We start from the raw sequence: 15,440 nt of genomic DNA on the forward strand, positions 1-15,440 counted from the left end.
GTAGGCCATGCTGGTTTAAGGGAGGCCCAGCCCCTCCTTTGGCGTCTGCGAGCTCCCCCCTTGCCATTGGGCCCCCTGGGCACTGGGTTAGGTCAGGTGTGGCAGTGGGCAGGAGTGGGGAGTAAGAGGGTGGTGTGGGACAAGCAGGAGAACCCCCTGAAAAAGGGGTGCTCACAGATGCCCGGAGGCCCAGAAGGGACCGCATATCTTCTAGAACAGCATCCCTGTGGGTCCACTGCTCACTCTGTGGCCCAGCCTTGACCTCTGACATCTCAGAGCCTCATCTGTCCTGCTGAATCACCACGTCAAGTGGGTGATTTGTGCCTCACTCTGGAGTGTCACCAGCAGCTCCCTCCTTGTCAACCCCAGCCTCTGAAATGCACCATCTCCTCCCTCCCTCCCACTACTGCTGCCCATGTCTCTGCTCCCCTTAGAGCAGGATTTCTCCAAGCAGTTATACTGGGCTCTTCCCTCTCCATTCTCTCCCGAGGGTGCTGTGTACCTGGACCACAGTGAGGGGGTGCTACCAGGAGTGGGACATTGCAGGGCCTGCTTCACCCTCCAGTTGGACTCAGGTCCCCTCACTCCCACAGACCTGCTCTTGACATCAAACCAGGGCTCTCCCTGTCCTGTCCCTGAAACAGCCTGCACATGGGAGCAGTCGTGCCCTCTGAGCTTGGGTGACACCCCACTCCTCTCCTCCTTATCTCCTGGCTGCCCTCCCTCGCTGTGCCCCCTGACCTCTCACCCTTGGAGGGCTCCTGGCTCAGTACAGACAACTTTAGTGACCTCATGAGCCCCAGAGTGGAAGCTCTATCTGCTCCAAACCTTTCATATCTTTGCAGAGACAGGACCTCTCTGAGCTCCAGCTTCATGGTGCCCAATCCCCCCACCCCCACCTTCCCTCAGGTGTGCAAAGGGTTTTTCCATGTAACACACCTCTTATCTGACCTGGCTCAACTGTTCTGCTGCACAGCTAACACACAGGAGAGAAAGAAAACCTGGTAATTATGTGGACTCTCAAGGAAATCACACCCACACCTGCCACAAACACCCCAGTCAAGTATTCAGCAAAGTTTTGAAAGCATGTTACCACAAATATTCAGACACCCCCACCTAGCCCCTAGCTTCCTCCATTAATATTGTGTTATAATTACCCCTTGATATCTTTGGGGGATTGGTTTCAATACACTTTGGATATTAAAATCAGCAGATACTCAAATCCCTTATATAAAATGGTGTGTGAAAGTTCCTGTTGTGGCTCAGGAGTGACAAACCCGACTAGTATCCATGAGGACACAAGTTCTACCCCTGGCCCTGTTCAGTGAGTTAGGGATTCTGAGTTGCCAAGAACTGCTGTGTAGGTCACAGATGCAGCTCAGATGGGCATTGCTGTGGCTGTGGTGTAGGCCAGCAGCTACAGCTCTGACTCGACCCCTAACCTGGGAACTTCCATATGCTATGGGTTCAGCCCTAATGAAAACAAACAAAAAAAAAAAAAAAAAAAAAAAAAAGAAAGAAAGAAAAGGTGTAGTATTTTGCATTCTCCCATATATTTTATTTTATTTTTACTTTTTGGCCATGCTGGTGGCATGTGAAAGTTCCTGGGCCAGGGATTGAACCCACACCACAGCAGTGACTTGAACCACTGCACTGACAACACTGGATCCTTAACACACTGCACCACCAGGGAACTCCCTTCTCATATACTTTAGAGTATCTTTATATTACTTATAATACCTAGTATAAAGTAAATGCTATGTAAGTAGTTGCTGGGGCATGAGGCAAATTCAAGTTTTGCTCTTTGGAACTTTCCGGAATCTTTTTTCCCATATATATATATATATTTGATTTTTTCCATATATTTTTGGTCAGTGGTTGGTTGAATCCATAGACGTAGAGCCCAAGGATGTGAGGGGCCAACTGTATATTCAATTTACCACTTATCTGTTCATTTTTCCATCCCTGTACCATCCATCCATCTTGATTTTTAAAATATGTTTCAAAGTAAGTCACAGACATCTGAGACATCTGTACCTTTTTACCTAGATGCCCAGGGTTGCAGGTCATTAATTAGAGTTCAATATTGTTGGCAGATTTTTCTTTTGAGGTAAAATTTACATACAATGGGAGTTCCCATCACAGCTCAGCCATTAAGGAACCCGACTAGCATCCATGAGGTCGCAGGTTCAATCCCTGGCCTCGCTCAGTGGGTTAAGGATCCGACCTTGTCGTGAGCTGTGGTGTAGGTTGCAGACATGGCTTGGATCCCACCTTTCTGTGGCTGTGGCGTAGGCTGGTGGCTACAGCTCAGATTCAACCCCTAGCCTGGGAACCTTGTGCGACCCTAAAAAAAAAAGACAAAAAAAATTTACATACAATGAAATGCACAAGTCAACTGTTATTCCATGATATTTGATAAATGCATATACTTGTGTGACCCAAACCCCTATGAAGATACAGAACATTACCATCCCCCTCAAAAGTTCCCTCATGCCCCTTCCCAGACAATCCTTGCCCCCTACCCCCACCTGGAGGCAGCCACCCTCCTGAATTTTTTTTCCACCACAGACTTGTCTTCCTGTTGTAGAGCTTGATATAAATGGAGCAGGCACTTTTTTGTGTAAGGCTTATTTCACTCAGAGTATTTTCTGGAGATTCACCCTTGTCAGAGTGTTGTGTCTGCCTCTGCTTAGACTCGGGGACCTGTGGAGGAGTGGCCCTGTGCTCTGGCCCTGCCCCTCCCTTATTTCCGTGCCCCACCCTCCTGTTCCCCAGACCACCCTCTTTCTTAATCTCAGGGCTGCCCGCACTTACTGTTCTTTCTGACAACTCTTTTCCTCATTCAAGTGTCACCTCCTCAGAATCTTTTCTTGACCCTCCACTCTAAAGCAACCCCCTACACTGCCTTTTCGTTGCAACCCTTGTCTCTGTCTAAAATCATGTTTATTTGTTTATAGTCTGTCCCCCACTTTGCTAGACTCAGTGAGAGCATGGTCCATGTCCTCTTTGTCATGGCTGTACCCCCCCGTGCTCATATATCATAAGTAGTCTTGAATGGATGGATGATGAATCAGTGAACATCTGAATAACCACTGCCAGGCAACTGCCGACTCTGCGGCAAATCTGACCTCTGTTCTGTACTGTGGGAGACTGGCCCATGGTTCTTGGAGCTTCCACATCTCCAGCGGGGCTGAGCAATGCCACAGTCGCCACTGAACTCTTGCTGAGTTTGCCCTTGGCCCAGGGATGAGGGACGCTGGGTGATAGGTAAGAAGCAGAGGGCTCTGGTTTGGCCACAGGCAGTTCCTTTTCTGCTGGGCAACCACACAAAGGGAGGCTGCAAGGCTGGAAGGCAGGTGTGGGATCCCCTCCAGGGAGGAAGCAGGTCCCTTTGGTGCTCTGCCTTCTATTTTTCATCCCCTGAGTTTCCTACAGGACCCCAATATTTGATTCAGGCACTGCTTATTTCTGGTGCACCGCTTCCAGCACACTTGCCTCTCTCTGTTGGCAGTTATGGAAAGCATTTCTCCTTCAACAGGCAGATGAGCCAAGAAATCATACTTTCTGCTTAATCAGCCATCAAATTAAACAGAATCAGCTAAGACACATTTGCAAAAAGAACAACTGCAAACCACACCGGCTTCAAGATAATCAGCTGCTTAGGGATGGATGCCTTTCTCAAGCTTATTCTGCAGCTATTACACTGCACATTAGTATCAATTCATCTTTCTGAATTCCACTGTTTATTTGTGGGTTGCTATTTCACATGGCCATTTCTCCATAGTCTTTATAGTTGCCAAGAAGTAATGCAATGTTCAGTCAGGTTAACAGACCAGGCTGCTCAGCTCTGTTCCCGCCATGGCATTTGGGCTGCTTCCAGGGATGAGCAACATGCCACTGTCCCCCTAGAAATATCTGCCTTTAGGCAGAGCGAGGGTTTTATTTTGTTTAAGAATTTTTCTCAGACTAAATAGTTCCCTAAGTGGTTTTCTATCACCATTCACTTCAACTGCTCTTCACTTCAACGGCTCTTCTTTAGCATGTCACTAGCGCTTCATCATAAGACCCAGGGGTACTTGGTTTTCCTCCCCAGCTTCGGTTTGGTTTGTCTTTATAAAGTACCTTTTGCTAAGTTAGGGGATTGCTCACAGATTTGGATGAAATAGTTATCACCTGAGGAGGGCACTGGCCTGGCATCTCAGTATGCAGAATCAGGCTCATGATTCAGAGGGTTGCCCCTCGACCTTGACCTCTCGGGGAAGGGGTACTGCGTGGACCTGGGCTCCCCAGTGCCCCGGGATGGAGTCGGTACCCAGGAATGTCTATCTGAGGGGAGCGCGGTGACCTCCTGGTTCTGGGCCAGCGGCGAGGTGGTCTCAGCATCGTCGCTCTCTCCCGCGTTCCCTTAGCCCTGGCACACACGTGTTCCAGCGCGCCCGTGATAGCTCAGGGGGACCGCCGGGCGGGGCGCGCCGGCGGGGATAGGGGGCTAGTTCGCATTTAATATAACTTCACTCCCTTTTAAAGGAAAGCTATGCCCGGAATCCGGGAGGTGGCGAGCAAAGGAGCCGGGAGGACGTGACCCACGCCCGCTGCAGGCCGCGCTCGGGTGTCCCTAGAGACAAGGCTGCGCGGGTGGCGTGCCCCCCATCCCTGCCTTCCAGCCCTCGGCTCCCACCGCCTTTGCCGCCCCTACCCCTTTCCCCACCCCCATCTAGCGGGAGGGGCGGGCCCACTCCGCCCTCCAGTCCCGGCCCCCACCTACCGCTCCGCGGGCTGGGCTGGGCTGCGCGGCCGGCTGAGCGGCTCCCGGCCTTTTTTGGGCGTCTCCTCTCTCTGTGCGCGGACCTGCTGGCGGGCGCTCGGCTTTCGGCGGCGGCGGCGGCGGCGGCGGCTCAGGGGGTCCCGACGCGGCCCCGGTTCAGCGCGCGCAGCCACCATGACGGGAAGGTAACTGCCCCCGCCTGCGCCCCTGGGCGGAGGGCGCCGCGGACCTGGGAGTGGGCGCCTGGCTGGGCGGGGCTGCGCGACTGGACCCCCGCCCGCCTGGCCTGGTGCTCCAGCCCCTCCACCCCTACCTCGCGCCGGCGGGTCCCTAGCTCCGGCTGCCCGGGTAGCGGCAGGTGGAGGGTATGTCCTGTTCCCTGCACCGTCGGTGGTGAACGTTGGGGCCGTTACCTCCTGCCCACGGAGAGCGGGCGCCCAGAGGGGCTGGAGACCTGGTCAAGGTCACAGCCAGCTAAACAGCAAGGCGTCAAAAACTAGGCTGCGGGCTTCTCCCAGATTCCCCTCCCCCAGCCGTGGGAGCCTGGTGAGGCCTCGCCTCCGGAGCCTTGTGTTTCCTCCTCTGTAAACCTGGAATGGCAAAAACGGTAAAAATAGTAAAAGGTCTTTGTGGGGGGCCTGGCCAGAAGCGTCCCCAAACACAAGCTGTACAGGGGTGGGCCAGGGACCCTCCTCATACACCTTGTGGCCATTTCACAGACGAGGTAACAGAGACCACAGAGGCCGAGTGACTCAACAGGCCAGTCACATGTCCACCAGTGGCCGCCCAGTGTTGACCTCTGCAGCCCTTTCTGGTACTGGCCAGTACAAGTGCATGGCTCCTGGCGAGGTAGGAGGGGCTGGTCTGTGAGGCCCTGCCACCGCCTTCCAGCCAAGCCTGGGAGGAGGACACAGGTCTTCTTGACCCCTTGACTTGGGTCTGGCAGGTGGAGGGGACTCTGCAGCTTTGTTAGGGAAAGGGGCTTGGAGAGTCTGTCAGTGCCCAGGAATTTGAGGGCAGAGTAGTGGCCCCAAACCCAGGTGTTGTGCAGGGTGGTCACCCAGCCTGCAGGGGCACACTGTCTTAGGGCAGCCCCAGGAACCAGCACTGATCCTGTCACCTGGAGAGTCCTGTGCTTTTCCCCAGACCTCTCTTCCCGCCCCAAGTCTGCGGACAAAGCCAGCTTCCCATGCTCACCTCTCCTGGGGTGCTCACACCCTCCCGGTCTCTCGAAGGGCCGGCTGCCTTGCTTCACATCCTCAGAGCTTTCAAGGAAAATAAGGGCAGAATCAGGAGCAGTGATGGATGGGTGTTGCGGTGGGATGCGTGGCACAGATCATAGTAAGGCAGAGCCACAGGATGCCAACTTGGGTCAGGGAGAGAAGGCAGAAACCCCATGCATTTCTGTTCCCTCTGCATAAATCCTCTCAACCCTGAGTCCCAAGGGTCTTCCTAGGTGAGGAAGGCCATCAGGTCAGCCAGATGACAGCCAAGCAGGAGAAGCTGGGAAGGCAGGTGGGCAGTGGGAACAGGGGCCAGCTTGCCCTGGCCGCTGCCAGCTCTAGCGGGCACCTTGAGCCTGAAAGATGCTGGTCATCAAATGACCCAGGGGACAGAGTGAGCTTGGAAAACACTGAGTCGGGGTTTTCCTTGTCAAACTGCTCATCTTAGAGGGGCACCTGCCAGGGCACAGCGGTTTGCTGCCAAGGTGTGGGTTCCATCCCCCGCCCCAGGGCAGTGGATTAAAGGATCTGGAGAGGCTAAAGCTGTGGCTTGAGTCACAGCTGTGGCTTGGATTCAGTCCTTGGTCTGGGGACTTCCATGTGCTGTGGGTGGGACTGTAAAAAGAAAAAAACCTGTGCATCTTAGTTAGGGAAAACCTAACACAAAAAAAGATAACAAACATTAAAAGAAAGAAAGAAAACCCTCACAGTTCCACTCTTCAGAAATGCCCTTGGGAACATTTTGGTGGCTTTCTTTTCTTGTGGTGTATTTTCCTGCTCGTTTGTTTTTCACAAGCTGTGAGTGGTCTGTGAACACAGGTTTCCACCCTCCTTTGTTGTTCTCCACATGCCACATTGATGCCAGAGCTGGCTGGCCTCCCCTCCACCCACACGCCCTGGGGCCAGGCTGGCAGAAGTATGGCCATCCGACCCAACCTTTGGGATAGCTGAGATTTTTCCTCTCCCAGAACCTGAGGGAGTGCATTTTCATTCTGTTTCCTGCTACCATACCCTCTGCATGCCCATTGCTTCTGAGAGATGCCAGGGCAGTTCTCCCACCTGGATGCTGGTTCTCCCCATACCATCCCTTGTTGCCCAGAACCAGGCTGATCTTCAGAAGTTACCCTCCTGTTGTACATGTCATGCACCTTCTCAAGCTCTCCCTGACACCAGTGCAAAGTCCCAGTCCTTCACTGGAGCAGCCGAGACCCAGAAGAAGGCAGTGTGGAGCCACTGAAGTGACCTGGAGTAATATGCTCGGCTGGGCAGTTTGTTTTTTTGTTTGTTTGTTTGCTTTTTTTAAGGGCTGCACCTGTGGCATATGGAGGTTCCCAGGCTAGGGGTTGAATAAGATCTGCAGCTTTAGGCCTATGCCACACACAGCAATGCCAGATCCAAGCCGCATCCGCAACCTATACCACAGCTTATGGCAATGCCAGATCCTTAACCCACTGAATGAGGCCAGGGATTGAACCTGCATCCTCATGGATACTGGTCAGTTTAATAACCCACTGAGCCACCACAGGAACTCCCACAGCCAGGCATTTTAGTTGTATTCCTGTAGAAGAAGGGCTGCCAAAGAAGAGATGGAGAAGGAGACTGGACAGGAGGCAAGAACAAGGGGTTAGAGCAGAGGAGACAGACTCAGGGGACCTGGGAGGTGGTGTGGATAGGACTTGACCCAGGGCAGGTCCAGGAGGATGGCCCCTTTGTGGCGGCAGGTGTGGGCATGGACATAGAGCTGGTTTGGGGCATGAAGCATTCCAAGAACTGTGATAAGTCCAGGGAGAAACCCTGAGACTGGACATGAGCGTCTGTGGTCCAGGAGAGGGCTGAGCTAGGGAGGAAGAATAAATGAGGCCTGGGCTGTGGGCATGGTTGCTTTGGGAGTAGGTGTGGGAAGACACGCAGCCCTGGCTGCAGCCAGGGACTAAATCTTAAAAGATCTTCATCCCAGCTGAAGGGATCTTTGGCATCACTGTCTGTTCTTTAAGAGAATGTTCAAACCTGGGTGTGGTATGTCCCCCTGCCCAGGCATTCCTCCAGAGGGAGCCTGGGACCTGGCGCTCACAGTGGCTTGGCCTGCTGGAGGGGAGTCCCACCCACCACGTGGCTGTCATCCACAGAGGCTGCTTGTGCCAGACCACAGCTGGGCCCCAGGCTGAGTCCAGTGCAGAGTGAGGCTGCTGGATCCCTGTCCTCATACCAAAGCCCCCTCCCCAATGGTGCTCCCAGCTGTTCCCCACCCTCCTTAGGAACATGCCCGGTGGCCCCCTCAGCAGAGGAGCCTGCCAAGGTGCAGTTCTGGTGGCAGCCAGAGCCCTCAGGACGGCCCATGGGGCTGGGATGGAGTCAGGGGTTTAAGCAGTGTGAAGCCCGGGACAGAGTGATGTGCAGCTGAGCCCTGAGCCCCAGACTGGGCCAGGGTGGACCCTGCCCATGCCCTGCTTCCTTTCCTCTGTCTCTGGTACAGACTCCTTTCTCTGGCTGCTTGGGGAGTGCGATGGGGCCTGATTTGCAGCATGTGCCCAGTGCTAGGCTAAAACACCTCCACCTTGGCTCACTTCTGGCTATCAACATAATGTTAACCGGTTCATGAAATTCCTGAAAATTGACCACCTGTGAGCTGGTACAGGGTGGCCCAGGCACACCACCGTGGAGAGGGACCTGGCTTCCCATGCATAGCCTCTCCCCTGCTCCTCCAGCCAAGCTTCTTTTCTCTGCTCCTACCTGCTGCCACCCTCCCCCCAAGATTCACACTTAAACCTTCCTTAGAACTGCATTTCTGGGGGGACGGTGGGCAGGGGCTGAGGGAGGCACCTGAAAAGTCATCCTTGTTCTGTTTATTCAGATCTTCTGAATTTCAGATGATGAATTATTTCCTTGAGATGACCCAATAGGATGACTGTCTGAATGAGCTACTCGCATGAGATGACTGTCGCTCACTAATATGAGACGTCTGATGTGTGTGCATGTACAACCAAACATGTATTGGAATTCCTGCTGTGACTCAGTGGGTTAAGAATTCGACATAGTGTCCATAAGGATGTGGGTTTGATTCCTGGCCTCACTCAGTGGGTTAAGGATACAGTGTTGCCGTGAGCTATGGTGTAGGTCCCCGATGCAGCTTGGATCCCATGTTGCTATGGCTGTGGTGTAGGCTGGCAGCTGCAGCTTCGATTTGACCCCTAGCTTGGAAACTTCCATATGCTGCAGTCATGGCCCTAAAAAAATAAAAGAAAATAAATCCGCACTAAGAAAATAAAACCACTCAAAATCAAATTTCCTCTGGGGTAGGAAGGTTGAAATCTACCATTCATCTGAGGCATACAGAGCATGTGGGCAAGTCGTCTTCAGCCCCCCAGGGAGGTGCAGTCCAGCAGGGCAGGCTGGCTCTGGTGGAGGCTGTTTGTGGTGGTGTCCTGGCTGCCTTGGGGATGGCACTCACTGCTCAACCAGAGAGGCAACGATTTGCTGGTACCCTGGCCTTTGTCACTGCCTCTAGTAAGCTCCATATTTGCATTCTTCACTGCATGTGTGTTATCTTAAAATTTTGAGATATGACTCACATGCCATAGAATTCACTATTTTAGTGTGTCCAGTTTAGTGGATGTTTTAGTAAATTCACCAGGATGTGCAACCATCACCACTAAGTCTAGAACATTTTCATCACTCCCAAAAGAAACCCATTTGTAGCCAGTTTCCCCCATTCCCCATCTGCTGGCAACCACTCATCTGCTTTCTGTCTTTACAAATTTACCTGTTTTGTATAAATGAAATCATACGTTATATGCCCTTTTTTTTTCTTTGCCTGGCTTCTTTCATTTGCAAAATGTTTTCAAAATTTGCTTATGTTGCATGAATCAGTACTTTGTTCCCTTTTTTTTTGCCAAATAATATTCCATTGTATGGATATACCGCAGTTTGTCTATATGTTCATCTGTGGTGGATATTTGAATTATTTCCACTTTTGGCTCTTATTAGTAATGCTATTGAGTAATAACATTTCTATATATATTTTCTACTTTGGAGCATATACCCAGGAGTGGAATCATATGTTAACTCTATGTTAAACTTTTTGAGGAATTGCCAAGCTGTTTTCCAAGTAACTGCATGATTTTTACATTCCCACAAGGAATGTATGAGGGTCCCAATTTCTTCACATCCTAACACTTATTTTTTATTTTTATTTTTATGTTTTTTTGCTTTTTAGGGCCATACCTATGGCATATGGAAGTTCCCAGGCTAGGAGTAGAATCAGCTGCAGCTGCTGGCCTACAGCACAGTCACAGCAATGCCAGATCCTTAACCCACTGAGCAAGGCCAGGGATCAAACCTACTAGTTGGGTTAATTTCTGCTGGGTCAGAATGGGAACTCCCTAACTAACACTTATTACTATCTGTTTTAGTAGGTATAAAGTTTTGATTTTTATTTCCTTGTGATGTTAGACACCTTTTAACCAACCAAGCACAATAACTCCCTGTATTTATTGGCTTCTGGTATATCTTCTTTAGAGAAATATCTAGTCAAATTATGTGCCCATTTTAAAATCGGATTGTCTTTTATTGTTTGATGGTCAGAGTTCTTTACATATTCTGGATACTAGACACTTACCAGATATATGATCTGCAAATATTTTCTCCTGTGATTGTCTTTTTTCTTAATAGTATCCTTTAATGCACAAGATTGATTTTTTTTTCCCCTTTTTTGGCTGCACCTTTAGCATATCTTAGTTCTTGGGCCAGGGATTGAATCTAAGTTACAGCTTCAACCTATGCCGCAGCTGCTGGGTGTTGCTGGATCTTCAACCTACTGTACCACAGCAGGAACTCCACAAAATTTTAAATTTTGATGAAGCCCTATTTCCCTATTTAGTTTTGATTGCTTGAGTTTTTGGTGTCACATCTAGGAAAATGTTACTTAATCCATAAAGATTTACACCTTTTTTTCCCCTAGGAGTTTTATAGTTTTTAACTCTTATATTTCAGTTTTCAATGCAGTATGAGTCAGGTTTTGGTTTTTTTTTTTCTCTTTTTAGAGCTGCACTCTTGGCATATGGAGGTTCCCAGGCTAGGGGCTGAATTGGAGCTACAGCTGCAGGCCTCCACCTGGCAATGCCAGATCCTTAACCCACTGAGCAAGGCCAGGGATCAATCCTGCAACCTTATGGTTCCCAGTCAGATTCGTTTCTGCTGTGCCACAGCAGGAACTCCATGAGTCAGGTTTTTTTTTTTTTTGTTTTTGTTTGTTTTTTTGCTATTTCTTGGGCTGCTTCCGCGGCATATGGAGATTCCCAGGCTAGGGGTTCAATCGGAGCTGTAGCCACCGGCCTACGCCAGAGCCACAGCAACGCAGGATCCAAGCCGCGTCTGCAACCAACACCGCAGCTCACGGCAACGCCGGATCGTTAACCCACTGAGCAAGGGCAGGGATCGAACCCGAAACCTCATGGTTCCTAGTCGGATTCGTTAACCACTGCGCCACAATGGAAACTCCCAGTATTTTTCTTTTTGATGCTATTGTAAATGGAATTGTTTTGTTAATTTTATATTCGGATTGCTTATTGCTAGTGATTTTTATATGTTGTTCTTTTATCCTGCATTTACTTATTTATTAGATGTAACAGGGTTTTTTGGTGTGTGGAGTTCTTTAGGGTTTTCTATGCATAAGCATATATGATGCACAATTAAAGATAGTTTTAATTCCAATCTTGCTTAGTTGTCTTTGCTAGAACCTCCAGTGCAATGTTGAAGAGAAATGGGAAGGTTAGACATCTTGTCTTGTTCCTGACCTTAGGGAGAAAACTTTCAGTTTTTTACAAGTAGGTATGATGTTAGCTCTGGGCTTTTGTCAGATTGAAGAACTTCCCTTCTATTCTTAGATTTTTTTTTTTATTCCTAGATTTTTGAGTTTTTCTAATTATGAAAGGGTGTTGCATTTTGTCAAGTGATTTTTTTCCATTCATTGAGGTGATCATGTAGTTTTTTTCCCCTTATTCTATTGATATGATATATTATATAGATTTTTTTTTTCTTTTATGGAATTTCCCAGGCTAGAGGTTGAATTGGAGCTACAGCTGCAGGCCTATGCCACAGCCATAGCAACACTGGATCCGAGCCTCATCTGTGACCTGAGCTGTAGCTTGTGGCAATGAGGGCACCTTAACCCACTGAGTGAGGCCAAGGATCAGACTTCTGTCCTCATGGACCCTGTGATGGGTTCTTAACCTGCTGAGCCACGATGGGAACTCCTCCAACCATATTGTATTCTTGGTGTAAATATTATTTGGTCCTGTTGTATGGTACTTTTTATTGGCTTCTAGATTCAGTTTTGTGTTGAGGTCATCTGTATTCATAAGGGATATTGATCATAAGGGTAAATTCACCAATAAAATGATCTAGTCCTGGGGAGTCCTCTTTGTGGGGAGTTTTTTGATTATTAACCTAGTCTGTGTACCTGTTACTGGTCTATTTGGATTTTCTATTTCTTCTTGAGTCAGTTTTGGTAATTTGTGTCTTTCTAGGAATTTATCCATTTCAACTAAGTTATTTAATATGTTGGCATTCAACTGTTCATAGTATTCCCTTGTAATTATTTAAATTTCTCTAAGCTCAGCCCCTTCTTTCATTCCTGATTTTAGTCATTTGAGTGTTCTCTTTTTTTTCTTGGTCAGTCTAGATAAAAGATTTGTTAATTTTGTTATCAGAGAACCAACTCTCATGATTTTTCTAATTTTTTCTAATTTCTATCTCATTTATTTCTACTCTAATTGTTATTGTTGCTTCCTTTTGCTTGCTTTGAATTTAGTTTACTCATCTGTTTCTAGTTTCTTAAAATGGAAGGTTAACTTATTGATTTGAAATTTTCGCCTGCCTGCCTTCTTTCCTTCCTTCTTTCCTTCCTTCTTTCCTTCTTTCCTTCCTTCCTTCCTTCCTTTCTTTCTCTCTTTCTCTCTCTCTTTCTTTCTTTTTTTCTTTCTTTTCTTTCTTTCTTTCTTTCTTTCTTTCTTTCTTTCTTTCTTTCTTTCTTTCTTTCTTTCTTTCTTTCTTCCTTTCCTTTCCTTTCCTTCCCTTCCCTTCCCTTCCCTTTCCTTTCCTTTCCTTTCCTTTCCTTTCCGGGGCCACACCTGCAGCATATGGAAGTTCCCAGGCTATGGGTCTAATTGGAGCTATGGCTGCCGGCCTACACCACAACCACAGCAACACCAGATCAGAACCACATCTGTGACCTACATCACAGCTCATGGCAATGCTGCATCCTTAACCCATTGAGCGAGGCCAGGGATGGAACCCGAAACCTCACGGTTCCTAGTTGGATTCATTTCCGGTGCACCACGACAGGAACTCCGAGATTTTCTTTTTGACTGTAGATTTTTACAATAATAAATTGAGTATCACTTGAGCTTCATCCAGTAAATTTTGGTATGTTGTGTTTTCATTTCATTCATTCCAAAGTATTTCCTAAATTCCCTTGTATTTTCTTCTTTTGACTCATTGGCTTTTTAGGAGTTTGTTGTTTAATTTCCCATATTTGTGATTTTACTAAATTTACTTTTATGATTAATTTTAATTTTATTCTGCTGTGGTCTGAGAATATGCTTCCCATGAGTTCAGTTATTTTAAATTTATTGAGGTTTGTTTTATGTCCTAACATATAGTTTGTCCTGGAGAAGCGTTCCATGTGCACGTAAGAAGAATGTATATTTTGCCGTTGTTGGGTGGCGTGTTCTGTGGATGTCTTTAAGGTCCAGTTGGTTTATAGTGTTATTCATGTCTTCTGTGTCCTTGCTTACCTTCTTTATAATGGTTTATCTATTTTTGAAAGTGGCATATTCATGTCTCCAACTGTTACTGTTAAATTATCTATTTTTCTCTCAATTCTGTCAATTTTTGCTTCAGATATTTTGGGCCTCTGTTAGGTGATTTATTTATACTTGTTATTTCTTCTTTTACCATCATAAAACATCCTCCTTTGCTCTTGTAACAATTTTTGTCTTAAAGTCTATTTTTGTCTGACATTAGTATAGCCACTCCAGTTCTCTTCTGGTTGCTGTTTGTATAGTATATCTTTTCCATTCTTTTACTTTCCAGCTTTTTGTGTGTGTGTGTGTATGGGGGGGAGCATTTTGTTTTTGCTTTTGGCTTTTTAGGGCCACACCCATGGCATATGGAAGTTCCCAGGCTAGGGGTCCAATTGGAGCTATAGCTGCCGACCTCCACCACAGCCAAAGCAACCCAGATCCAGTTTGCGTCTGTGACCTATACTACAGCTCATGGTAACGCCGGATCCTTAACCCACTGAGCAAGGCCAGGGATCAAACCTGCATCCTCATGGATACTAGTCACATTTATTTCCACTGAGCCATGATGGGAACGCCAGCTTTTTGTGTTTTTTAATCTAAAGTGAATCTCTTGTAGAAAGCATATAGTTGGATCACATTTAACATATCCATTAAAAATGTTTTAAAATCTTCTAATTGGAAAGTTTGATCTATGTAATTACTAATAAGATAGGGCTTACGTGCTATTTTTTCTATATGTCTTATGTCTTTTTTTGTTTCTTAATTCCTACACCATTGCCTTATTTTGGGTTAAATTATTTCATTATGCAGTCATCTTTGAACCAGATGGCAAAAAAGGGTTTATAAGCAAAAAATGCAGTTATACTGCCTTTTATATTTATCTTATACTTACCTGTACTGCTCTTATTTTTTTTTTCTTTTTCTTTTTTATTTCCACAATACATTTTTTTTTCCTACTGTACAGCATGGTGATGCAGTTACACATACATGTATATATTCTTTTTTCTCATATTATCATACTCCATCGTAAGTGACTAGACATAGTTCCCAGTGCTCTTATTTTCTTCATGTGGATTCAAATTATTGTCCAGTGTCATTTCATCCTAAAAGACTATCTTTAGTATTTCTTTTCAACTGTAGGATTTCTATTTGGTCCCATTTTCTAATTTCTTTATTGATTCTCTCCATTTAGTGAGATATCATTTTCATACTTTCTTTAGTTTTTTAATAATATTTCATTAATAGTTACTATTCCAATAATATTCCATTGCATATGTACAACACATCTTCTTTATCCATTGATGGATGCCTAGGTTATTTCCGTATCTTGGCTATTGTAAATAATATGCAGTGAACCTGGGTATATTTTTTCAAGTGAATGTTTTTGTCTTTTTCAGATAAACACCCAGAAGTGGAATTGCTGGGTTATATATAGCAGTTCTTTTTTTTTTTTTTAATTTTATTGGAATACAGTTGACTTGCAAAGATGTGTTAATTTTGGGCATACAGCAAATCGGTTATACATATACATATATCCATTCCTTTTTAGATACTTTTCCAATATAGGTTATTACACAGTTTTGAGTAAATTTCCCTGTGCTATGCAGTAGGTCCTTGTTACTCATCTATTATATATATAGTAGTGTG

At 46.9% G+C, this 15,440-nt stretch overlaps 1 protein-coding gene across 6 annotated transcripts in view; it reads left to right on the forward strand.

Annotated features, from left to right (window-relative positions):
* Positions 1-4,817: 4,817 nt before the first annotated feature.
* Positions 4,818-15,440, forward strand: part of LIMS2 (LIM zinc finger domain containing 2) — a 36,597-nt gene continuing 25,974 nt past the window's right edge. For all 6 annotated transcript variants that reach the window (XM_084998573.1, XM_084998575.1, XM_084998574.1 and 3 more), the window contains exon 1: positions 4,818-4,953. Coding sequence is in view for 1 of the 6 variants with exons in the window: in XM_021076156.2 (XP_020931815.1) it covers positions 4,943-4,953 (11 nt within the window). In the remaining 5 variants the exon portion in view is untranslated. The remainder of the gene's footprint in view (positions 4,954-15,440) is intronic.

This window comes from Sus scrofa, chromosome 15, assembly GCF_054392235.1.
Source record: "Sus scrofa isolate SSC_HxYL_T2T_F1_AM1 chromosome 15, Sscrofa_HxYL_maternal_Yorkshire_Landrace_v2.0, whole genome shotgun sequence".
Classification (NCBI taxonomy): domain Eukaryota; kingdom Metazoa; phylum Chordata; class Mammalia; order Artiodactyla; family Suidae; genus Sus; species Sus scrofa.